This window comes from Loxodonta africana, chromosome 12 (genome assembly GCF_030014295.1).
Source record: "Loxodonta africana isolate mLoxAfr1 chromosome 12, mLoxAfr1.hap2, whole genome shotgun sequence".
Taxonomy (NCBI): Eukaryota; Metazoa; Chordata; class Mammalia; order Proboscidea; family Elephantidae; genus Loxodonta; species Loxodonta africana.
The window spans coordinates 96,903,698-96,930,589 of NC_087353.1; the positions used below are offsets into that span (position 1 = coordinate 96,903,698).

Genomic DNA, 26,892 nt, shown 5'->3' on the forward strand with positions numbered 1-26,892 from the left:
CCCGCAGAAGGACGCCCTGACCTGTGCTCTCGGGGACAGCCCTCGCTGGGCGTGGATCCCGGCCAAGGAAGCAGCCTTGAATGGGCGCTGCACCAGGGGTCATAAGGCCTGAAGGTCTCTACTCAGCCCCGGAGACTAGGGAGAGGCCCAGGGAAGGACTGGGTTAGGAAGACCCTGTATGTCAGACTGTAGACTTGAGATTTTAATTCAGTGCAGGAACTCAAATCCAGTTTAGAGGTATCCAGACTCCAGGCAGGGGGACCCCAGGAAGCTAGAAGTAGGGTGGGTGGTCAAGGTAAGGGCACAGAGAATGGGGAGATGTTTAGGCAGTCAATGAACAGGACTTGGTGGCTGGTTGCCAGGCTTCTCACCTGAATGGGCAGCAACGACCATCCCTGGAACAGATCACATGAGCAGAGCAGGTTTGGGGATAAATATGATACAATATGGGACTTATTTGGGATCCTGGAGGCCATTGTATATGTGTGTCTGGAGCCCCAGGCAAGGGCTAGGGATATAAAAAAAAAAGTTATTTGGATGCTGGAACAGGTGGAGCTGTGAAGAGGGAAAAAAAAACAAAACAGAACAGGTGCAGTGGAGTCAACTCTGACTCATGGCGACCCCATGTGTGTCAGAGTAAGACAGTGCTCAATGGGATTTTCAATGGCTGATTTTTCAGAATTAGATTGCCAGGCCTTTCTTCTGAGGCACCTCTGCTTTTTGGCTAGCAGCTGAGCATGTTAGCTGTTTGTATCACCTGGGGACTCTGTGGGCAGGGACAGTGTACTGATTTGTTTCACCGTTTCCACACCCTGATGTCAAATCCCTGTACCAACCAGCTTCCCCTGTTACCTTTTCTATTAACTTCCTTCCAGAGACGTCTGGAATGGGCCTTGGACTGTCTCTTGGATTCTTTTTGTCCCACTACAATCAAACCGCTCATGTTGCTCCTGTAGTATTTGGGATCCATTCAAACTCCAACAGGCTGCTATTTGAGGCCATGTTTCTTTCTTTGTTCCCTACTCACAGCCACCATATAAAAATGTCAAAACCAAAATGTCTAATTCAAGGTGAAAAAAACATATACCCAGATGTGGCTAGTGGTGTACATTTCTCCCAGCAGTGCAAGCTGGGTAATTTCCATAAGTTCCCAAAGCCTCTGTCTCCAGGAAATATGTCAGAAGGTCAGTTAAAATCCCTGTGCGAGCTCCATCAGGATGTGAACAAGAGTGATCCCCAGACCCCAGCTAGCCCAAATGGCATTTTTCTGTGAGTTAGAAACAGGTGACCTTGCCAGGTGGCTGCAGCCCCATGCCAGGGGGAGCTGAGCGCGGGCTAGGTTTCCTCCCTAAAATGCTTCATGTTGCTTATTTGTCCAAACAATGCTGTATAACAAACAGTCCCGAAACCACTTGCTCAGGAGTCTCTGGGCCACCTGGGCAGTTCCGATCTGAGCTGAGCTCAGGGGCTCACTCATGCAGCTGCAGTGAGCTGCAAGCATTCAGGGTCTCTCCTGTGTCTGGGGCTGTGGCCTGGGCAGCTGGAATGGCTTCCTGTGGTCTCTCAACCTTCAGCTGATTGGCCGGGGTTCACAAGCATAGGCGCTGAAGGTCCCTGGAGGCCGAAGCTCCAAACTAGCACACCGCCCCTCCCACAGTATCCCATCCTCAAAGCAAGTGATAAGGCCAACCCAGATTCGAGGGATCGGATGGAGCCTCCTTAACCTTGATGGAAGGCGCTGCAGAGTCATATTGCAAAGGACGATTCAGGGAGAGGGAGAGAACTGAGGCCATTATTGCAGCTGATCTACCACATGCAGCCTGGTGCAAAGCCCTGGTTCTTTAAGACCTCCTGTGGCTCAGGCCCTGTCTGGACCGGGTACGGCTCTGGTTACCCATCCCCACGTGTCCTCCAGGTGGCGCACTCCTCTCTCTCGCCTAGTCTCATGTGCTTTACCAGACTCCTCTGCCAATAAACTCATTCCAGTGGGCAGCAGTGGTCTGTGCCTGCCTGGCAACCAGTCTCCCCGTTTTTCCTCTGAGAAATTATCCCTCCCCAACTCCTAGGCCCTGGAGCTGTCGTGGTAAGATAAGGATGTCTCCTGACTCACTGGGTGGCTCAGAGTCAATCCAAGGCTTAAATCGGAACTGTTGGAAAGAGAAGCTCCTGTCCCTCTGGGTGAACTCCTAGGTATATAGACGGTGGGAGCTTGGAACAAGCAGCCAGGACCAGTAGGTGGAGGGGACCTGCCTGGGCATAAAGCCAAAATAGAAGAGAAGAAGATCCCTGTATGTATCTCTTTGTACCCTGGATCCAACTGTGCCTGAAGCAGATATTTGGACTTGTCAGTTACTGAGGCTACACATGCCCTTTCCATCTTTAAATATTTTAAATTTATTTTAATTTTTTGGCTTAGGCTAGTTTGAATGGTGTATTAGTTTCCTAGGACTGCGGTAGCAAAATACCACAAATTGGATGGGTTTAAATAACAGAAATTTATTGTCTCAGTTCTGGAGGCTAGGAGTCCAAATTCAGGGTGTCAGCAGGCTCATGTCCTCTCTGCCTGCTCTAAGGGAAGATCCATCCTTGTCTCTTCCAGCTTCTTGGTGTTCCTTGGGTTGTAGAGGCATCTTCGCATGGCTGTCTTCCCCCGTGTGTCTCTTTATGTCTATTCTCTTTTACAAAGACTCCACTGAGATGGGAATAGCATCCCCCCACACTCAAGTATGACCTCGTATTGTTATTGTGTGTGGTCAAGTTGATTCTAACTCATAGCAACTCGATGTGTTACAAAGCAGAACTGCCCCATGGGGTTTCCTGGGCAGATCACCAGGTCTTTTCTCCTGTAGAGCCGCTATTGGGTTCAAACCACTGACCTTTTGCTTAGCAGCCAAATACTTAACCACTGTACCATCAGGGCTCCTTTGACCTCATATTAACCAATCCTATTTCCAAACAAGGTCACGTTCACAAGTACCAGGGGGTTAGGACTTCAACCTATCTTTTGGGGGCACACAATTCTATCTATAACAAATGGACGTCTGTCACTTGTAGCCCTAGAAGGGTTGACTGATACATTCACAGATAGATGCCTGTAGATATTCAGTCTTTCAACATTCTCAGTCCACTGTCTTCATTCATAAATGCACTCACCACCACTTTTTTTTTTATTATTAACTTTTATTGAGCTTCAAGTGAACGTTTACAAATCAAGTCAGTCTGTCACATATAAGTTAATATACATCTTACTCCTTATTCCCACTTGCTCTCCCCCTAATGAGTCAGCCCTTCCAGTCTCTCCTTTCATGAAAACTTTGCCAGCCTCCAACTCTCTCTATCCTCCCATCCCCTGCTTCAGACAGGAGATGCCCACACAGTCTCAAGTGTCCACCTGATATAATTAGCTCACTCTTCATCAGCATCTCTCTCCCACCCACTGTCCAGTCCCTTTCATGTCTGATGAATTGTCTTCGGGGATGGTTCCTGTCCTGTGCCAACAGAAGGTTTGGGGACCATGACCGCCAGGATTCCTCTAGTCACAGCCAGACCATTAAGTGTGGTCTTTTTATGAGAATTTGGGGTTTGCATCCCACTGATCTCCTGCTCCCTCAGGGGTTCTCTATTGTGCTCCGTGTGAGGGCAGTCATTGATTGTGGCCGGGCACCAACTAGTTCTTCTGGTCTCAGGATGATGTAGGTCTCTGGTTCATGTGGCCCTTTCTGTCTCTTGGGCTCTTCGTTGTCTTGTGACCTTGGTGTTCTTCATTCTCCTTTGCTCCAGGTGGGTTGAGACCAATTGATGTATCTTAGATGGCCGCTTGTTAGCATTTAAGACCTCAGATCACCACCACTTTTTGACTGCCTGCTCTGTGCCAGGCACAGGGCTGGGTGCAAACACATGGGTCAGTCTCTCTGAGTGTGGTTTCCTAGGGTTATGTTACATGGTGGTTCTACCCCTGCCGCTCCATCAGTGTAAAGCCCTGTATGTGCACCATATTCCCCCATTCGCACCAAATGAAAGGTGTGAAGCAGGCATTTATACCTCGGGAACTTATTTCTCTCTCAATAACGAAAAACATACCTTAATTATACACCACCTTTCCAAATAATATCAATTCATGTTTGGTAGGTAGTGTGCTTGGTTTTCACATATTTCATTTCATTCTCATAACAAGCCTCCAAGGTGGGTTTTGGTAGCTCCTTTTTACAAATAAATGAGTCTGAAATTCAGGGAGGTTATGTGACTTGTTGGGTCTAAAACTTGAGTCTGTCTAAATCCAATGCCCAGCCTCTGAGTGGCAATCTCTGCTTTGTGTTGCTTCACACAATTTCTTTCCGTGTATTGATATGGCAAGGCCCAAGATGCTGCTGATTTCAGTACAAAGCCCTTACCTCTTTTGCTGCCTCCCCCTGTTCCTCCCTTACCAGGTACCAAGTATGTAACACCTCTAGTTCCTAGGAACCCTCAGAGATCTCTGAATTAAGCTGATGTTTCACAGAGAAAAAATGGGGCACTGGTGGTTGGTTCAGTGGTGGAATTCTCACCTTCCACACTGGAGACCCAGGTTTGATTTCCGGTGAATGTGCCTCATGTGCAGCCACCACCCATCTGTCAGTAAGACAAACTAGGAAGAAAGGTCTGGTGGTCTACTTCCAAAAATCAGCCAGTGAAAACCCAGTGGATCACAACGGTCCAATGTGCAACTGTTCATGGGGATGCCGTAGGACTGGACAGTCCATTCCATTGTGCGTGGGGTCGCCATGAGTCGGGGCTGACTTGACAGCAGCTAACAACAACAAGCATAGAAAAAGGATTCTATTCCCCCTGCCACCCTCCACCCCACTTCACCCTATGTGCAAAATTCTGTGTACCTGCCCCCATCTCATCCCCTCTAACTCAGACCTTGCTCTCAACTTCTCCAGTTCTGAGCTAATTCTCCATCTGGTTTGTGCACACCAGTGACCAAAGATCCCTCTCCACTGGCTCCTTCCCCTTTACCTGTAAATGCCCCTCCCCCATGCCTCTAAGAACAGTTCTAGACCCCGCCCCACCCCTCCACCCCTACTCCGGGCTGTGGCCTCTCACTCCCCACTTTGGAGCCACATCTCTGAGAGGTATTGTCTACACTCGCTGCCTCTGAGTCCTCACAGTGCACTCCCCTCAGCACACTGCAGTCTGGCTTTCTCTCCCCTCATCCCCTGAACATGCTATCACCCAGACGGGAAGCCACAGGGAGAGCTTTTCGTCCTTATCAGACTTGACCTTTAGGTAGCTTTGGGCACTGTTTACCCTCCCTTGGCAAATTCGCACACACCCAGGGCTCAGCTGCCAGATGTCTACTCACAGATAACCTGCCATCAGCTTTCTCTCCCATTGGCCCACGTGCGTCTAGCCTTTGTACACAGCAAATGCTCAATAAATGCCCACTACATCAAACTGAACTGGAGGGCAGTGGTGGTTCAGTGGGAGAATTCTTGCCTTTCACGTGCGAGAACTAGGTTTGATTCCTGGCCAATCCACCATCTACCAGTGGAGGCTAGCATGTTGCTATGATGCTGAGCAGGTTTCAGCCGAGCTTCCAAGCTAAGACAAACAAGAAAGAAAGATCTAGGGATCTACTTCTGAAAATCACGCAATGAAAACCCTATGGCTCACAATAGTCTGATCCCCAACTGAGCGTTTAGTTCCATTGTACATGGGGTCTCTAGGAGTCAGAGGCCAACTGGATGGCAGCTAACGATAACCAATCAAACTAAAATAACATCAAGGTAGGGGGCTACCAAGCTACTCATGAAAATGACCAACTTCTCTTTCTGTAAAAACAGTTTGGCAGTGTGCATCCAAAGCCCTCAATGAAGAATGGTAAACAAAGAGTGTACACAGGCCAGACAAGTAATGCAAAGTATGAAGTGGGTGGGGCATAAGATAAGAACTGGGCAAGGCCAATGATGAGAGAAAGGATAGGGAGGGCTGAGGACCCAGGGAGCTGGCGAGCTGATGCCCTGTGTCTAGAGGGTATGTCCTCTCGATGCAGTGAATTCCTTAATATGACCCTTTTGGGTAGCCATAGTTTTTGTAACTCCCACCAAATGACTGTGTAGGGCTATGCAAATGAGGTGCTTGTGGCCCACCAAAGGGATTGGATTGCTTGCTAATAATGTAAATAAAGTGCATGGCATCCTTGTGGGGGTTGCACCACACAAATAAAGTGTTTGGAACCCTAATGTGGGGATTGGTCAGTTTTGCCATCCCACTAGGCTTAACATGAGCCATCCCAGAGGTGGGAAGGATTTCGCCACCACCAAGAAATGAGCCAGGAGTGACACTTGTCCTTTGGACCCAAGATCTCTGTGCTGAGAACCTCCTTGAACCAGGAGACCAAGAGAGAGAGCTGTAACACATAACATGGCAAGAAGTGGTGGTAGAGAAATGGTAGAGACAGCGCAGTGGGAGTGAGAAAGCTTAGTGCCTTCGGGGAGGAGGCTTGCTGGTGGAACAGGGTGCCTCCAGGTACTTGGTGGAGCTAGATTTGCCGACCCACAGAGTTAGAGCTGAGTGCCTTCGGGCCATGGCTTACTGGTGGAGTGAGGTGCTTCTGGGTGCTTACCAGCAGAGCTAAAAGAGCTTTGTAACACTTGTCCAAGCAAGGGAGAGGCCAGGCCAAGGGGCCAACAGCCCAGGAGAGACCTGCTTGGGAGCATGGCTGAGAAGGGGCTGTCCTGATCAAAGAACTGTATCCTGAGGGTTCCTCGATTTGAATTGTAACCTGGGATTTCCCTAATAAATCCCTTAACTGTTAGTATGGTCTGCAAGTTCTGTGTGGCCATTGCAACAAATTATCAAACCCAGCAGAGAAGGAGAGAGTGCTGTGGGAGGGACCGTTGGTGTCCGAACAGGTAAAAAGGTTAGAGAGAGGAAGTATATCTGATCTCCCAGTAAACCCAGTGCCGTGGAGTTGATTCCGACTCATAGCGATCCTATAGGACAGAGTAGAACTGCCCTATTCTGACCTCCACCTCATAGAAATCAGCCTTGGGCGTTGGTCTTGATCTTGATTCTCCTTTCCCTTTGTGAAGTTAGACAAGAAGGTCAGATGCCCCAGCCCCGCCTGGGCTCTAGTTGATGAAGTTCCATGTGGGGAGGCAAAACTTGCATTGCCTCGTTGTCTGGCTTTCTCAAAGGAACCCAGAGATTCAGATTTTTATTGAAAATTCCTAATTTTGAAATGTTGGCAACCAATTCAAAACCTTAAGATAGACTATTAATTATGAGCCAAAGAAAACATGCATGCGGGCCAGACAGAGCCTGGCTACAAGTTTGCAGCCCTTGAGATAAAACATTTGTGCCATTCGATGTATTCCTACTACTACGCTGAGGAAAAGAAGTCAGACAACACAAGGTCAAATATTGTATGATTACACTCTTTCTGAAATATCTAGACTAGATAAATCCATGAGAGATTTATCTATAAATCCATGAAAGAAAAAAGATTAATACTTTCAATGCCTTTAGTCGCAGTTTTCTTTCTTGCATTTTAAACCAGGTACCCCGAGTTTTCTTTTCGCACTGCGTCCCCACCCCCCATTAGATAGCCAGTCAGCTTTGTTCAGTTTGTAATTTCTCGTGATTTATTTTGTCATCCTACGAAAATAGCCATTTTTCTAGCAAATTTTGCATTCGTTCTTAAAGAGTCCTCCAAGTGGTAAAATCTTCAGATCCGTTCCCCATAAGCCGCATCCTCCCAGACACCTCTAATGTCGATTTTTTAATTTGCCTCTTAAACCGTTTTCATATGATAAGTCTACAGAGCTTCACCCACAGGAGGGGAGGGGCTGGGGGGAAAAACAAACCTCACAAATCAGCCTCATTTCAAAAAAGAAAGGAAATCGCTGGCACCCGGAAGGAAAGCCGGAAACCGGAAACCCGGGAGCTGCGGAGGCACCCCCGGGCCGGCCTGCACTTGACGCTTCCCCTTTAAGGGGCGGGCCGTGGGCGGGGCCCGGCGGCCTACGCTCCCAGGTTGCACCGCGCGCGCGCGCGGCGGCAGTTCGGCCACGTCCCCGGCCACGTCGCGCTCGCTCTCGCCATCTTCGCCACTTCCTCTCAGTGGCTGCCGCCGCCGCTGCCGCCGCCTGAGCCGCCAGCCCCGGGGCCGCCGCGCCGACCGCCGCCGCCATGAACATCTTCCGGCTGACCGGGGACCTGTCCCACCTGGCGGCCATCGTCATCCTGCTGCTGAAGATCTGGAAGACGCGCTCCTGCGCGGGTGAGCGGCCGGGAGAGGCCCCGGGGAGGCTTGGGCGCAGGAGCGGGTCGTCTGGAGAAGCCGCCGCCCTCGGTCACCCTCTGGCCGTCGGCCGTCCCCCGGGCCACGGGCCTGCGCCAGCCCGACCCGACACACCCCCTCGGCGGGCTTCGCAGGGGCCCGGGCCCGGGGGAGCCTGAGGGCCCGCAGGGTGGGACCTTAGGCCGGGGCGGGGGTGTCAGGGCCCCAGGACCCGCTCCGCACTTGGGCCGGCGCCGAAGTGGGGCTGTCGGGGCCGAGAAGGCGCCGACTGGACCACGCGGGCCCCTGTTCTGTCTGCAAAGTTTGAGTTTAGGGGTGCAGCAGGCACGCTTGTCGCCGTCGCCTTTAATGAGGGGCTTCTCCGGGTGCCTGGGTGGAGTCCTGGGTCGGGGGGCCCAGGGGTGCCGGGAGCTCGCGAATCAATGGGACGGGCGGGAGGAGGGAGAATGGGCAGGACCGCGGCCGGGCCAGCCTGACGTGGCAGCCGGGCCACCTGGGAGGTGGGGCGGGCTGGACCCGCCGTCAGAGGTCACCCGCTCCTCCCCTGCCCCTTTCGGGACGGAGCCTTGGGGTAGGGCGTCAGGGCAGGCCAGTTCTTGGGGTTCTATGGGCTTCACCTAAACTCGCGGATTCAGGATCACACCCGCTACGGGAGGGGGCGTGGGGAGATGTTTTAAGTTAATTTATGAACTTAAGACAATTCATGCTGCTTTGATGACTAAACTGGTTTGTCAAACTCTTGAGTGCTTCCATCTAATAACTGGTTCTCTTAAAACTGCGGCGTCGGCTACCACCGAGGCCTCTTGTAAATTCCTCACCCTATTCACCAGGGAGCTGGCCAGCTCCCTCCCCAGGAGTGCAGGTATGTAAAAGCGTCCACATCTAAAGTAACACCGCATCTTTGACTGCTGTCTGCAGGCCTCACCTGTCTTTCTGGAACGTAGCTGATATCCAGGAAGTAAGCAAAAAAACCAAAAAAGACCTTTGAGCAATCAAAATGGACAGTACAAAGTCCACGTACTAAAACCAGTATCTGAGTTGAAGATGGTCTTTCAATTAATGCCTAGTTCTGAGAGGCACAGCTGTATGGTTTCCAATGAGAGCAAATTAATTGCAGCAGTTATAGTAACTGATGTGTAAGCACTTAACTCTGTACAATGACATTGTGAGGTGGGTGCTATTGTCCCCATGCTGTGGAGCAGGGAATTGAGTCCCACGGAGGTGAGTAAATTAAGCAGAGGAGGCAGGTTTAAAACACAGGCAATCAATAACTCACAGTTGAGGATTTTGAATAAATATCTGTCCACTTTGGTAGCAAAAGTGGCCTAAGTTATTTTGGTTTAAATGTTCCACGCCAGACCAGTAGTTTAGGTCATTTTTTGTTACACTGAGAAAATGTTATTTTCAGTCTTTAGTTTTGTTCCAAAATCTTCCTACGAATATATTGATCATCTTTCATACATTTTTTTAGCATCTCCTCTTGTGTTAAGTGTTGAAGTGTGCTGCCTCCTAAATGTGTATTAGAACTAAGGTGTCTAGAGAACTTAGTGCAATTCCAGAAACAGAATTCCTAAGGAAACCTTAAGTAATAAGAGAAAATGAGAGTGTTTAGTATTTTGTTAGTTTGCTTGTTTTTAATATTCATCATTGTCATTTAGGAGAGTTTAGGAAAATACCTAATACTTAAGCTAAAATGATAACAAAGGGAGATAAGTAGGTGAGCTATTTAGATAGGAAGCCTTGGGTGTGTTTGCCAAGTATTTCTACAGTTATTCTATAGTTACAGAGCATTATTACACTATTCTTGTTCTTCCTGGCCTCCTAAAAATCAAACTCACCAAGATCATTGACTCAGAATTAAATGCTGAATTTGACTAGCTGCTTTATTTTTCCAGATTAAATTATAAGAGTTGTTTAGAGATGTTTGAAAGAGTAAGAATTTGATAGGAGTGTATCAGATAACTGCAGCAGGAGACATGTATATCCAGGTTTTGTTTCTCACTTTGAAAATACTGGTATTGAGGTTCATTTTAGGATTTTGACACCAGTTTTGAACGTGCCTTCAGCTTCAGAACCCCTATGCATTTTCCCCTTAAGGGTCAGGGGTTAGGGAGGCTGGTGAGGAAGCTGAAGATTCTGTTTTCCTGACGAAGAAGAGCCAGGCTGCCTTAAAGTGGGAACAGAGGAAGTTGATCTTGGATTAGCTCTTCTGGAATTTGCACTCTCTCGTGACTTTATCTGCTATTGTCATTATAGAGGGGTACCACAATGTATAGGTGGTGTGAGTTTGTCATATCCCTGACCTGTCATTGCAGCTGCGTCCACAGTGTGCTCAAGTGGTTCAGTTTATTCTTGCCCTAAACACTGCCCTGGATAGCTCTGGGTGAACTAGCCTGGTTTTTAGGTAAAGGGCTTATCTAAATTTCCTTGTAGACTGACAGTTGGTAGCGGTGTTGTATCTGTATTAAATGGCTAGTAGAGTCCTGGGATTTGTGGCCCCAGCCGTCCTCCCTAGCCTCTCCTTTTCCGTCCTTTACCTTTGTGTATGTCGTCATTAGCTACTGTTACGTAGGTGGCAGGTTTATCATCCTACAAGATGACGTGAGCTGACAGGGTGTCTCCATTTCACATAACTGTACCGTTTATATCTTTGAAGTACATGGAAAACACCTCGTCTTTCACTGTCAGCATTGAGTACTTCAGGAAGTTTTTGTGTCACATTTCCTGCTCGCAGTATAGAAGGTGTCCCCTCTGTCCTTTGGAGTGCTAGTCCCTTGAGTAATCATTGCTGTCAAACATTGATTGATGTACCCTGGGGACACAGTTCAGAGCAGAAGCTCGCAGCTATCCAATTTTCTGCTATCAAAGAATGCTGCAGTTTAGCTGAAATGATAAGACATATGAAAAGAGAAACCTGTAGGCTGTCAAACTGTATAGTCAGGAAATCTTATGGGTGTGAAGTGGCAACAAGGGTCCCAGGGAAGGCTCCTCTGACTTCCCAGCTTAACCAGGAGGGTACAGGACCTCTGTGAGGAAAACTGTAACCCTTTACTTGTGAACCTAGCCAGTGACCTGCACGTTCAGACCAAGGGTCTGGATAGGAATGCTGGACAGGCCGGTGAGGAGGCAAGATGATGCCTTTCTCCACATTCATTTTTAACTCAGAATACCCTCATCCAAGTCTAACCAGAATTTTTTTATGGAACTGCTGAACTGATAATAAATTCCATCCGCTAGCGTAAATGCAAAATGATAAGTTTTTTTAAAGCAGAGTAATGAGGGAGGATACACTATCCACGTATCAAAACAAACGGAGCTACAGCCATGAAAAGTGGTATTGGCACAATAACGGACAATAGATAAATGAAACATCTGTATGTTTACATGGGAATTTAGAATATGGTAAAGTGGCATTTCAGATCAGTGAGGAAGGAATCATGAAATGGTGTTAGGTAAGTGACTGGCTTAGAGCCCTACTTCACCATAAACAAAATTCCAGGTAGATTAAAGATGTAAAAAGCAAAATAAGAATAGATTTTATAATATTGGGGTGGGGAAGACCTCCTGAAGACAGAACACCGAAGTGGTGAAAAGGGAAAGATGGACACCTAGGAGTATAGAAATTAGCCTGTGACAGTAAAACCAGAAAACCAAACCCACTGCCATTGAGTCAGTTCTGACTCATAGCGACCCTGCGGAAAGAGTAGAACTGCCCCATTGGGTTTCCAAGGCTATAAATCTTTACGGAAGCAGACAGCCACATCTCTTCCCACAGAGCGGCTGGTGTTTTCGAACTGCGGACCTTTTGGTTAGCAGCTGAGCGCTTAACCTAGACAACATAAAGTCACTCATTCAATAAGTATTGAAAACCAGCTATGTGCTGGGTACATGTACTGTGTGTCTAGGATCTGAGGATACACCAGAGAACAAGCAGGACAAAAGCTTTGCTTTCAAGGAGCTTCCTATTTTTAAATCATTAGAGTTAAAAGACAGTAAACTCAGAGAGAATTGCTGCAGTACAGTCCTGCGCCGCATAACTTCCATTTGGGCAATGTCTGACTGCATGTACCCCTGTGGTCCCATGAACTTTTTTTTTTTAAGGGAAAACAACCCTCCTTTTGTATATTATTTCCTTCTAATTGTTTTAAAGACTCTGGGGTGCGTCCTAGTCCCCACAGCGCCTTCCTCTTTACCTCCTCCTCCAACCCCTCCTGTCATTTACCTGCCCAGCAGCCAGGCAGCCATTCACTCCTGGCACAGAGCAGCATCTGCTGCATAGCTCCTCCACTCCTGCTGTGGGTGCTGGTGGAGCACCAGCCAGGCCTTGGGCACTCGCAGGCTTCTGGCTTGGGGTGGCCACGGCGGCGGCAGCTGTTGCAGCTGTGGATGTCAATGGCAGCGGCAGCCAGGACTGCCAGGGGCAGCCACAGCTCCTGGCACCCGCACACCCCATCCCTGCAGCCACCTCTCTGTGCACTCTGTGCCTCTGCCCTGTGCCCAGACATGTACAAAGTCCCTATCCAGCTGCCCTTGCAGCTCCTGCCCAGCCCATGCCACAAACCAGCAAGGCCAACCTCCTGTATTCAGTGGATACAGCTCTCAGGCTTTGGTGGGCGGGGAGGTGTGGTCTACCTGGCCTGGGCTGTTCCTGCTTCTCAGGTGAGCGGAACAGCAGGTGAGGCTAGACACAACCCGGGGACTACCTGTATGTAATACGGTGTTGGCACAAGGTCCAAGTCTCATAATGTCTTATTTTACAGAATGTATTGTGGATGTTGAGTGATGCATGACTGTGTAAGTGACGGAAGGTTAATGTCCATAACCAAGCACTCCGACATATAAAAAGACAGCCCAGTGGAAAAACGGGCAAAGCTGGCTGGTCACAGAACAATAACAAAATACCAACTGAGCATGAAAGAATGCCTGGCTTCCCTAGTAGTTAGAATGGGGATATTAAAACAGAAGTGTGATGCTATTATTTGCGAGACGATGCTTCTCCCCAAATTAATTTATTAACTCAGAATATCCTAGTCAAAGTCCAAACACAAAAAGTTAAAAGTTTGCACCATCTCACATAAAAAGAATAAAAACCAAACCCATTGGCGTCGAGTTGATTCCAACTCATAGCAACCGTATAGGACAGAGTAGGACTGCCCATAGTGTTTCCAAGGAGCGCCTGATGGATTTGAACTGCTGACCTTTTGGTTAGCAGCTGAACTCTTAAACACTACACCACCAGGGTTTCCCTGTCCCACATAGGCAAGATAAAAAACCAAACTCAATGCCATCAAGTCGATTCCAACTCATAGTGACCCCATAGGACAGAGAGGAACTGCCTTGTAGGGTTTCCAAGGCTGTACTCTTTACAGAAGGAGACCGCCACATCTTTCTCCCCCTGAACAGCTGGTGGGTTTGAACCACCGACCTTTCAGTTAGCAGCCGAGCACTTAACCACTGTGCTACCAGGGCTCCTCACGTAGGCAAGGGTGTAAGGAAAAGGGCATTCTCATCCAGTCTTAGTGGGTTAGTAAACTAGCACAGGGTTCTAGGGAGATTTGACAATATTTGTCAAAATTTTAAGTGCTTTTTATCCCAGCAATTTTAAGGAATCTGAACTGTAAAAATGGTCATATATGTGAATAAACTATGTAGGTATAGAGGTGCTTGTTGTAATTAAATAAGTACAGAATGCTGTCTGGGGGTACAAAAATGTCTGTGCGGTATATATAACAACAAAAATTGTAAATGACCCAAATGTCCGTGAATGATGTGGTTGCACAAACTTTGGTACACCCCCACCGGGGAATCCTGTGCAGCCATTACAAAAACGCGCTAGAGCTGTAAGTATTAACGGGAGGACGAATCTGAGATTCTAAGGTAAAAAAAGCAAACTGTAAAAAGATTGTATAGCTCCATTTAAAGGGGAGACACGTATGTGGGCACACACACAAACACATAGAAAAGGAGTGTAGAGAAAGCCTAGACCAGTGACACTTAAAATGGAGGTAGGAGGGATGTAAAAAAGGTCTTTCACTTTTTATTCCATATATCTTAGCACAATTGGAATTTTTAATAATTAGTGTGAACTTCTTTGAAAACAAGGAAAGCATGACAAAACAGTGCCCAGTAAGCTGTCATTTATCAAGCATTCACAGGGTGGTAAGTACAGTCTATAGCATTTTCCTTTTTCTCTTTCTGACAACCACACACAGTTGGTGTAATTTGTGCCCATTTTACAGAGGCAGAAAGTGAGGTTTAAGGAGGCCAAGGATGTAATGGCCCGAGGCTTAAGTTGTGAGTTATGGTGCTGAGCTTGAACCAAGACCCTTTTGATTCCAGAACCTTTTTCCCTAAGCCTGCTTTATGATGTGTGAAAAGCCTTGCTGTGAGGCATTTCTGAACTATGGGATTGCAGATTCTAGGGAAAGCCTTTTGAGGAGAGTATCCAGATCCTTTGAGACAATGGCGGGAGGACAGTCTTCAGGTGGGACCCTTGGAGAATGCTGCTGTGCAGGTTATCCCGGGGTCTGACCTCAGGGCGTGGTTGTGTCCCTGCTGTTACCAGGACAAAAATAACCCACAGAAGGCTTTGCTGTTTGGTTGAGGAATCTGTGGTATAAACCACTAGGAATATAAAAAATGCAGTTTTTAAACATTTGAAGTGAGGTGCACTGACGTGTATACTTGTGGGCTTTCAGTAAACTTAACTTGCCCAGTGGGAGCAGATAGTTCAATGATCAGTTTCCATTTAGCAAGTTATACTCCTTAATATGAATGTCTGGTGCATTTGGTATTGGGACGATAGTTTCAGAAACATGGTGAGTATTCTGTGAGTCCTTGTTACCTGACAGCCTTGATATGCTTTAGTCTCAAACTAACCAGGGAACCCCTCTGGCTTGGTAGCAGGTATTTTTCTCCCTACCCCACCCCCCGAAGGAGAGGAGCCCTGGTGGCACCGTAGTTAAGCACTTGGCTGCTAACCAAAAGATCGGCAGTTCTAACCCACCAGTCACTCCACGGTAGAAAGATATGGCTGTCTGCTTCCGTAAAGATTGACGGCCTTGGGAGCCCTATGAGGCAGTTCTGCTCGGTCCTGTACGGTCGCTGAGTCAGAGTTGACTTGTCTGCAGTGGGTTTGGTTTTTGGTTTTTCTGGAAGGAGATTCTCATCTCTTCCTTTGGTCTTCAGCTAGGGATTCTGCCTTCCTGTGAAAACAGGACACACATTTTTCTGCTTTAAAGAGACAAGCTGCAACAGGGTCCCAGGCTGGAAGAGTGGTGTGAAACAGTGGAAGCTCCTCTGATTTCCAGCATGGTAGTTCCTACGTGGACGCCACAACTGGGGCCACGCTCCAGGCCACAGTCTCTCCTTCCTCCGCCCCATGCTCTCTCACCCTCTAGAGCAGAGCCCAGATCATAGAGACACAATCACTTGGAAATTCTTTAGAAATATTAGCCCAAAATACCATAAAATGAGAATTTACCCCATGATCTAAAAATAAAATGAATTCCATTTTCTTTTGGCTGTTTGTGCATTCATTCAGCAAATATTTTGCTCTGCGACAGTCCCAGTGGTCAGCACAGGGAATACAAAGTGGAATAAGGCGCGACCCTGGCCTTAGGGGGAGGGGGGGCAGGCTACGAGCTCAGCACAGTGTATTTTTAGACAGACTGTACTGGCCCTGTAATGGCCCAGGGCCGCAGCTGGCATGAAGTCGAATGAATAAACAGCACGGAGGAACGGTGTCTTCACAGATGACCTCCTTCCAGAGGAGGGATGTGTGAGTAGGGTCTCAAAAGGGAGTTGTAAAAGCGGTATGATAGTCCCTGATTTTTGATATAGGAATGGCGAAAATGAGACATTTCATTAGAATAATCTCTTTACAACAAAATTTGACCATATGTATCCTTTTTTTCTTTTTAAACTATTGGAAAGGACCATATCTGAAATGAGCTGGAAACTGTCTGAAGGTGTTAACAGATGTCGGATGCTCCCTCTTGTTTCCTCTGTCACTGTGTTAATGTCACTTTCTCCTTTGGAACACTGATCTTTGATGGAAGAACGAAGGTTCCTGTTACTGGGGAACAGACCAAAAGGAGCAGGGTTACTGTCTGTATCTCCTCCTCTGGCCCTTGAAGTCGGGTACCGTTGATGGATTTGGAAGGATAGCATCAACTTCTTCTCTTTCTGTTCAGGGGTTTTTGGGACTAGGCTGCCACTGCAGGTATTCATACTTACCAAAAAAAACAAACCCAGTGCCGTCGAGTTAGTTCCGACTCATAGTGACCCTATAGGACAGAGTAGAACTGCCCCATAGAGTTTCCAAGGAGCGCCTGGCGGATTCAAACTGCCAACCCTTTGGTTAGCAGCCATAGCACTTAACCACTACACCACCAGGGTTTCCTGTTCACACTTAGCAAGTAACATTTTTCTATCCAGGCTTCTAGGTTCAGCAAGCTGCAAAAACAATTGTTTATAAAATATCATTGAGAAACTGTGTGCTTTTCCCAGTCCCAGGAGTATTACTAATAACTTAAGTGCAGTGCCATTTCTTTTAAATCTGTGCTTACGTGCTTTACACACAGCGATGCCTGGTGGTGTGAAGCGTGCATTGTAGAGGAGGGTGGCTGAGACTCGGCTCTTTTACTGTTCTGCATTTAGTCATCCCTCAGCTTCCTGAATGGATTCACTCAGTCACCAGCATCTGAAACCCATAGTTCATGTCCTTTGTCACATAAATATTTGTCCAAATATGAATGCCTGAGAAGCTGTGTGCACATTGAACTTAAAGTTACCTGGCTGAGTCTGGGTACCCCACACCAAGGCTCTGGAGGTGGGGTGGCGGCTGGAGATAGAAGCACAGTTTCAAGGTGTTAAAAAAGACAATTTCAAATCAAGGCTTTCAAAAACTGACTGCAGTTGCAGGTTCCCACACTCTTGCTGCCATGTTGTTGTTGTGTGCCGTCAAGTCGATTCTGACTCATGGTGACCCCGTGTGACAGAGTGGAACCACCCAGTAGGGTTTCCTAGGCTGTAATCTGTATGGGAACAGATCGTCAGGTCTTTTCTACGGTGGAGCCGCTGGTGGATTCAAACTGCTGCGCCACCAGGGTTCCTTTCTTGTTGCCATACCATCCAGGAATGTCTTTAATTAATATGAGTAATTAAGATACAGAGCTTTTTTTTTTTTTTTATCTTAACATATCCAGGTAAATGCTGCCCTCAGCAAAGAAGTCACTGTGGGAGGTCATACGACTCTTCAGGGGTTGTTCCTGGTCAGCCTTCCCTGAGCCATCATTCCTCACTTGGCCCCTTCTCTCCTAAATCAGATAAACTCCAGCTCTATCCTCAAAAGCCTCGTCACCATGGTGGTACTGATTTAAAACTGAAAGGAAGATGCTGAAGGTAATAGACGAGTTACAATGCTGTCTAATTAACAGCAGAAATTGTTGAACTAAAACTTATTTCTACCTCAGGTGACATGTTTGAGCAATACGTTCATTCGAACGTTATAAATCTTGATCTGTTGGAGGCTGTGTGATTAAGTCAGTTTCCCGTAGTCATCTGTCATAGGAAGACAGCCAAGTTGTTGAGGCTCCGAAAGAGAGAATGTTCAGGAATGTTAAGGGAAAGAAAACCTACAATTGCTTTTCTTTATTGAGAGTCACCTCCAGACATCCACCTGTGACGCTGCTGTCACCACTGTCCACGTCTGCACTTCTGCCAGGGTTATCCATAGAAATCAGAACGCTTTTCAAGGCTTTTGTAATACTTTCTCTTTGTTTCTCTAGGTATTTCTGGGAAAAGCCAGCTTCTGTTTGCACTGGTCTTCACAACTCGTTACCTGGATCTTTTTACTTCATTTATTTCATTATATAATACATCTATGAAGGTATAGTATGACATCCAATAGGGTGTACTTTATCTGTAGTTCACAGCCTTAAGGAAACTTTACTTGGTGTCAGCTATGCATATAATTAAAATTCCTCAAGAATAATGTCTAAATATGCTGTCCTTTACTTAAAAACCTTTAGACCACCTTGCACATGTAATTGAGAATAAATAGTTATCACTAAGCATATTTTTTTGTTTCATAATAGCATCTATTAAAATACTTTGAACTTAGAGATTTTTTTAATCCTAAATTCCTTGAGTATGATAAATCTATTAACGGTCTTTCATAACCCTACAAGAAAGAGAGGTAACTTACATTTTCAGGCGGTGGGAATTTACAAGTCCATCCCCAGGGAAACCCAGCAGGTCAGTATATAACAAGACATTGAAGCTTGGACCCTGCTTGCAATGTCTTACTCTGTGTGAGGGACTGTGCGTTGGCTTCTCCTATTTTTCTTTTTTTTCCACTAAGTTAGTTTTCCTACCTCTGCTCTATATGCCATCCTTATTACTTTAGCCACACTCAGATCACGCTGATACTGTAAGTTACCTAATAATACAATTTTTCTTTAAAAGCCTTTTAACGTGTCCTAAGCATTAGTATCCAAGACAGCTTTGGCGTCCCTTCTAATTCGCATTAAAATAAACGTTAACAGTTTAAATGCAAAATCTGTGTGTACCACCTGATATCTTGTACACCATGGTGATGCGCACTCCATGTTTAGAGCAGCACTGGACTGGGAGCCTCCACTCCCTCACACAGTCATTGAGCACCACAGAACCAGGCAGTTCCTTAGCATGGAGGGCCTGGCAGAAAGCAACCAGGAGAGCTCCAAGTCTGGAGGAGGAGAGTAGATAGAGTCTCACAGTGCTAGAGGGATGACTGAAATTGTGATGGGTGCTCTGATAGACATATAAGGGGCTCTCAGGATGTGTCATCGGAATCTGATTTCTTTCATTCATTCATTCTACAAACGTTTATGGAGCAGCTGTGTGCCTGGCGCAATTCTAGGTACTTAGCCTTTTGGCACATCTGAGAAAGAAATATTTAAGCTAAAGGCTGTTAGTGGGATACTTAAAACAACTCCTCCAACACTTTCTGTTGAAAAGCATTTTATAAGCACAGGTCAGAGTAGACAAAAGCCATATTGGAGGCCATGGTCATTCCTAAAATGCAAATTTGAGTTACCTGTTATTTGTTACCAAGTGAGTGATGGAAGCCTAGTAACCAAGAAATGGTCAGGCCCCTGCTTGTTGCTCAGTCAGGTTACACTGCGCTCCTCAGGTTACACTGCAGGTCGTGGGCACTCCTCCTCCCACCCCCAGGATACTTAGTCTTCAGAGGAATCCTTTTTGCTTGCTTGCTTACAGTTTCCCAGGATAATGTCGCAAAAAAATCAGAGCCGTGGGAGCGGAGTTTTCCGTCCTCATGCCTTTGACTTTAAATACCGAGCAGTGGTGAGCGGAGAAGAGCAGTTGCCTTTCCTCAGTGGCTACTGAAGCCTTAATGGACATAATCCCAGCTGAGCAGAGCTGGTGCTCACGGGTGACCTCCGGCTGCAGTGTGCCTTGGCTGGGTGTGCTACTGGAAGAGGGCTCAGTGTGTATATCAGTGTATGTGCGTTTTGTTTATACATGTAGGTTATATGTTATTTTATTCCTGTGTATGTACTTGAGGGTGTGGGGGTAACCATTTATAAATCAGTGGACAAAATTTCTCCGACAGAATAAAATATGAATGTTCCTTGGGTTTTCGTTTGACTTGTTAGTTTGCAGTTTTCCAGTACGATCCAACAATTTTAATACTGTGTTGACTATCATTTATGAATACTGCCTACTAGGTAGCTGTAAGATGAAGCCTCATGGACAGTTTAATGTCTTTTTTTTTTTTTTTTTGAGCTTATGAGGGCTTGTTGATTGCTCTCATTTTCCTGTTAAGTCATTTGCCCCAATGTTTTCCTAATACAGTTTAGCAAATCGTCTTTCCTAAGGAGAAGTAGCACCAGGCAGTGCAGCCGTTGTGTGAGGATCGCAGTAGGCAGCACACCCCTAATTCTTCCTTCTCAGGGGCTCAGCCTGTGATTTCGCACTCAGGTCTAAAATTCTGCAGTCTTCAAAGTGGCGTAATTTCATAATATGATAATCTCCTTAGGTCAGATGAGTAAATGGTGTGACAGAACACATAATTAATTGTAAGCCTGTGTACTCATCTGTGCACAAAATCACTCTTCTTGGAGGTAGCAACCTGAATGTTCCGTGTTAAAGTAACACAATTTAAGTAAAAACCATCGTTGCAAAGTTTAACATGAATTACAGTCTTTATTTAGAAAAGCACTAGATAATAAGAAATATTTTCATGTGGGAAGGAAGTGCATTGGTTTTGAATTGCGTTGAATTTTGCATTCATTTTTTTTCTTATGCTGCTGTGTAACAGTTTAAAATGAGGTGAAAATTACATTTCTTTGGCAGTTTCTTATAAAGTTAAACTTACACATAACATCTGACCCAGTCTCACTCCTAGGTATTGACTCAAGAGAAATGAAAACTTACTCTCACTCAAAAACCTGTACACAAATGTTCCTAGCAGCTTTATCCATCACCCCCCCAACAAAAAGCAACCCAAATGTACTTTAACTGTTGAATAAACAAACTGATAGAGCTACACGGTGGATTGCTACTCAGCAATAAAAAGGAATATTTTTAATACATGCAAAAACATGGCTGGACATCAGATGCACTCTGCTGAGTGAAAGATGCCAGACTCAAAAGGGTACATACTGCACGATCCCATTTCTTTGGCATTTTGGAGAAGGCAAAACTGCAGGGATGGAGAACACATCAGTGACTGCCAGGGGCTAGGACTGGGGGAAGGTTTGACTACAGACAGGCAGCACGAGGGACTCTTTTGGGGTGATGGAACTGTTCTGTGTCTTGATTGTGGTGGTGGTTATATGACTCAGAACCGTACACCCCAAAAGTGAATTTTATTATATTCAAATTTTAAACTACAAATAAATAAGGTTAAGGCAGGAAAGGAAACCCTGGTGGCGTAGTGGGTAAGAGCTACAGGTGCTAACCAAAAGGTCAGCAGTTCGAATCCACCAGGCGGTCCTTAGAAACCCTATGGGACGGTTCTGCTGTGTCTATAGGGTCGCTATGAGTCGCAATCAACGGCAATGGGTTTGGGTTTTTTTTTTTTTTTTTTTTTAAGGCAGGAAAAGGAAGGTATTTCTCCTTTCTGAATACATGGGTGATTTACGAAAGCTGGGGGAGTTGGAGCAACTGCAAGGTATTGATGACCTTGTTTTTTTCTTTGTTTCTAGCTTATCTACATTGCTTGCTCCTATGCCACCGTGTACCTGATCTACATGAAATTTAAGGCAACCTACGATGGAAATCATGATACCTTCCGAGTAGAGTTTCTGGTGGTCCCTGTGGGAGGCCTCTCATTTCTAGTCAATCATGATTTCTCTCCTCTCGAGGTTAGTGAAGAGGTTATTTAGTGGCCATATCTGGTGTCCTAGGGAAGTAGACCTGTTTGCAGATAATGTGGTTTTTGTTTGGCAAACTTCTGATGCAGCATACCCTATTTGGTATTAAAAACCATGGACAGGAGCTAAACACCCAGTCAGGTTCTTGGGTGTCTGCTGACAGCTTATTGCCTGACTCCTTCAGAATATGAACTTGAAACTATCTTTCATTGTCTTGACTTCTGTGGTACCAAACACAGTGCCCTGCCTGTCCGAGTGTTTGAAGAACTTGGTCTTTTTGCTGCCCTGACCCTTCTTCTGTTTCCTTTTTGTGTGTGGATATCTCACGCGCATAGTGTCTCTGAGACTCTCCTAAGCAGCCCTTTCTGACTCCTCAACTTTGGGAAGGTGGTTTGTGTAGTGCACCGGCACTGTGCCGTGCAGCGGCTGTTCCTGCGCACCTTCCCTCCCCCTGTCCCGTGGTGAGCTCTTTTCCAACCTGGGGTTTATTTTGTTACCATGTTACTCCTAGTTGTCTAAGTGCTGGGAGTGCCTTTGTTTTGAACAAATTCTCCAAGGACTACTTAGCAAGTCCTTCTGTTGTCAGCATGAATAAAATACAATACCATGTTGGACAGAGAGTTAGCATGGTTACAACTGCAACTTCTTAACCCGTTGATTTAGCCACACCAAAAATCTTAAAAAGAGTAAGAAACTAATGAAAATACTTAGGTAGTCTGGGAAGGAAAGACCGTAGCCTGTTTGTGAGGGAAAACAGCACTGAGGGAGCGGAAGGAACTTAGTTATCAACGTTGGTGAACCTGGCAGGAAGCAGGGTTGACTCTGGACCCTAGATTCAGAGTGGGGTAAACTTATCCAAGAGAAACAACCTATGTGTAGATTTGTAGAAAATTGTACAGAGAAGAATGAGACATTGGAGAGAAAAAGTTAGGAAAACTCAGAGGTGGCAGTGTCTAGGTCACCCAGCCTGTCCATGGCAGTGCCCATTTCTCGTAAATGTTGCTTACGTTTCTGTGATTTATTAAATTGCTAAGCTGCTCAGACCTCCCCCTCCCCCACCCCCCGTGCCTCGCTGCTTGTGTGCTGCTCCACAGGGCCAGTAAAGCAAGAGTCTTTGCTGTAAACCTGCAGTGGGCACTGGCGTCTGACCAGAGTTTGCCGTCTGCCTTACAGATTTTGTGGACCTTCTCCATCTACCTGGAATCTGTGGCGATCCTCCCACAGCTTTTTATGATCAGCAAGACTGGGGAGGCAGAGACCATCACTACCCACTACCTATTCTTCCTGGGCCTCTACCGCGCTTTGTATCTTGTCAACTGGATCTGGCGCTTCTACTTTGAGGGCTTCTTTGACCTCATTGCTGTGGTGGCCGGTGTAGTCCAGACCATTCTATACTGCGACTTCTTCTATTTGTACATTACAAAAGGTACGTTGGTGTTTTAGTCCTAGAGTGCTGCTGTAACAAATACCACAAGTGGATGGCTTTAACAAAGAGAAGCTTATTTCCTCACAGTGAAGTAGGCTCAGAGTCCAAATTCAGGGTGTCAGCTCCAGGGGGTGGCTTTCTCTCTCTCTCAGCTCTGGGGGAAAATTCCTTGTCATCAATCTTCCTTTGATCGAGGAGCTCCTCAGGCGCGGACCCCAGGTCCAAAGGATGCGCTTTGCTCCTGGTGCTGCTTTCTTGGTGGTATGAGGTCCCCCTGTCTCTGCTCACTTCTCTGTTTTATGTCTCAAGAGATTGCCTCAAAACACAATTCAGTCTTGTAGGTTGAGTCCTGCTTCACTAACACAACTGCCACCCATCCTCCCTCATTAACATCACAGAGGCAGGATTTACAACAGGTAGGAAAATCACACAATACCAGGAATCCGGGTCCAGCCCAATGTATACATTTTTGGGGGGACATAATTCAATCCATGACAGTTGGACTGTGCCTGCTTGCTTTCTTCCCAGAGTCACATGTACTTTCAGGGGCTTGCATGGCCAGCTCCCAGTCCAGCACGTTCTCAATCTGGCACTGGCTCTTTATAAAGCAGAACTGGCTTCAGAAAAATATTTTAATGGTAGCCAAATAAAGTTCTGGATCAAGGTTTCCAGTCTTTTGGAATATAAGTGCCTCTTTTTTCTTTTGCTATAGCTTCATTTTTCATTGGTTCATAGGTATGCAGGCTGTTACTGATGTACTACTACTACAATCCAGTGCTTAAATCAACATCCTTGTATATGCGTATTTTTGCATTTATATGAATATAGGACATATGAGGAAACCCTAGTGGCGTAGTGGTTAAGTGTTACAGCTGCTAACCAAAAGGTCGACAGTTCGAATCCACCAGGGGCTCCTTGGAAACTCTATGGGGCAGTTCTACTCTGTCCTATAGGGTTGCTATAAGTTGGAATTGACTCAATGGCAGTGGGTTTTTTTTTTTTTTTTTTTTGGTTAAGACATGAATTTTATAACATCTAATGAAAGCTGTGGAAACCCTAGTGGCATAGTGATTAAGTGCTACGACTGTTAACCAAAAGGTCAACAGTTCATATCCACCAGGTGCTCCTTGGAAACTCTATGGGGCAGTTCTACTCTGTCCTATACGGTCGCTATGAGTCAGAATCGACTCAATGGCAATGGGCTTTTTTTTTTTTTTTTTAATGAAAGCTATTGCCCTTACTCAGAAGAAAATGCATATTCATGCACGTGCAGACACATTTTTAGATAGAGCTTTTAGAGGATTCGGGAGCCCCTGAAACCTAACCATAGATTTCAGGTTAAGAATCCCTGCTGTAGGGACCCCAGAGGTCATGGCCCCCAGACTCTCTGTTAGCCCAAAACTAAAGCCATTCTCGAAGCCAGCTCTTCAAAGATTAGACTGGACTATAAGACATAAAATGATACTGATGAGGAATGAGCTTCTTAGCTCAAGTAGACACATGAGACTATGTGGGTAGCTCCCATCCGGGGGTGAGATGAAAAGATAGAGGGCGACAGGAGCTGGTTGAATGGACACAGTAAATACCGGGTGGAGAGGAGGAGTGTGCTGTCACGTTGTAGGGAGAGCAACTAGGGTCACATAAGAATGTGTGTATAAGTTTTTATGAGAAACTGAGTTGAGTTGTAAACTTTCACTTAACGCACAATTAAAAAAAAAATTCCTGGTGTATCGTAAAATTTCTGTTATGGAATTGCAGGGTAGAAGTGTGTACACATTTTATTTCTTTTTTAATGTTCAAAAATTTTATAGACTTTCCTACATAAAAAGTTATATTTTAATATATGTTGATTGTGGGAGTCATGGTATCCTAACAGAAAGCTACTATAAATGAATTTAGTGATGCCTTTAGACGAATTTGGATTTTTTTTTTTTAACACAATGGCTGTGGCATCTAGGTACCTTAAGAAAATACCAGTATGCGTGTACACATTTGCAGTCTGTGGGCTTTCTGAATTTTGGACCTTGTCCTCACCCAGAGCCCCTCTGGTGGGCCACCACTGCTCTTAGCCTGTGAAAGTATGGCTGTCGCTAGTGGGACGCAGAGCCCCGGACCAGCCTCGGCTGCTGCTGACTCCCATCAAGATACAACTTCACAAATCCTGTTTCATATTTTTATATTTCAGAGGGCTTTGTTTATTGACATCAAAGTCAAGTGACCGTTGCTTGCCAGAAGCTTATTTCCCTTGTTGTACTTGACGATGGAGTCTTGTGTAAGAATGGGAAGAAGGAAGTAATTTTATAACTGTAAGATTGTCAACATCAGTAACCTTCTGTTTCCTTTCCTTCTCTTTAACATTCCAGTGCTCAAGGGAAAGAAGCTAAGTTTGCCAGCGTAAGTGCCAAAGACCATCGCCAGCATCTGTCCTTCAGGGTGCTTGGACAGAATTCTTACAGCAAAGGTGTAAGATGCTTGATACGGAAAATCAGAAACTTCGCTCTTTACTACAGATAGTCATCAGCAGCTCTGTAAGAACACAGAGGAAAAGAACCAGAGGGTTTCTGTTTAATGCATCTTGCCTTATCCTTTTTTATTACTATGTACAAAGATTTTTTTACACAAAGAAACTTAATGCTGTATTAATACATTCAGTATGTAGCTTCAATTCAGGTAGTTCCAAAAGTGAAGATTTTGTGAGGAATAAGTGCAAACCTTTTTTTTTTTTTAATTTTAAAAAACTCTTTGAAATTGTTGATTCTTTGTGTCTGTAATGAAAATTGTACTCCTTGACAGTTGGTAGATTATATATTCTTCCATCTATCAAACTTGCATTCCACTATATTTATTTTTTGCCAAAAGATGAGTTGTTTGTTTGAAATCTGAGACACTATGTTCAATTTGGTGCGTGTGTTCACACTGATCACCTAACATGGACGGCCTTCCTTAGACATCACAACACTACAATTAAGGCTGGTAAGGATGACTTGCAAGTCTTAACGTTTTTCATTACCAAAATTTTAAGGTTCTGAATGTATGGAGTATCATTTAAGGGTCACCAAAAGTGACTGCCCCCTGCCCCTGCTGAGAAGTGTCCCTTCGAGACTGTCCCGGGGTGCTGAAGGAACTCAGGGGGCAGGAGTTCTGGGCTGCTTACCATCTGAGTGTGGGACAGAGGGCCATCAATGGTTATTTTGGACATAGGGCTCTCCTTAGGAAAGGAACACAAGTACTTATCTGTCACATAATTTTCCAAGAGAATACTACAACCATGTCCATGCTCAGATTCAAACAGTTTTTCCTATCACTTTTGGGGAGTAAAATGATAGACACTTTTTTTTTTCCAACTGGCAGCACAAATTACCATTCCTTATTCTTACTTTTTTTTTTGGTTTGGTTTTTGTTTTCATTTTTTTACCAAGCTCTTGCATGATTTTTCTTGTGTTACCGTCCTAAATAAACATTTTATTAAAATAGAATAAATTGTCTTTGTTTATGAATTAGGCTTTTGGAATAGCCTATGCTGGGATGATTTGATTTTTTTGTTTTGTTTTTCAATTGGCAACAAAAGCTCCATGGAGGTGCAGACGTTGAAAGTCCACTTAATTATAAAACCTTTTGTGTTTCATAGAAATATTAGATTTTTTTTCTCCTGATTTTGCCATTATATTGATTTGCTACTTTTTTTTTTGATTCATGCAGAAGTGTATGACTTTGTTTTTATGTGACGCACCATAATGTTCCCAAGTGTTGAATACAGGCAGTCCCTGGGTTATGAACGTCCGACTTATGTAAAA

At 45.5% G+C, this 26,892-nt stretch overlaps 1 protein-coding gene across 1 annotated transcript; it reads left to right on the plus strand.

Moving 5' to 3' along the window:
- Positions 1–8,112: 8,112 nt before the first annotated feature.
- On the plus strand, positions 8,113–26,578 carry KDELR2 (KDEL endoplasmic reticulum protein retention receptor 2). Its single transcript, XM_003416516.3, has 5 exons — positions 8,113–8,266; positions 18,079–18,179; positions 21,505–21,663; positions 22,846–23,098; positions 25,462–26,578. Exons 1-5 carry the CDS (start codon positions 8,176–8,178, stop codon positions 25,494–25,496), a joined length of 639 nt encoding a protein of 212 aa, XP_003416564.1. The 5' UTR covers positions 8,113–8,175; the 3' UTR covers positions 25,497–26,578.
- The last annotated feature ends 314 nt before the right edge of the window (positions 26,579–26,892 follow it).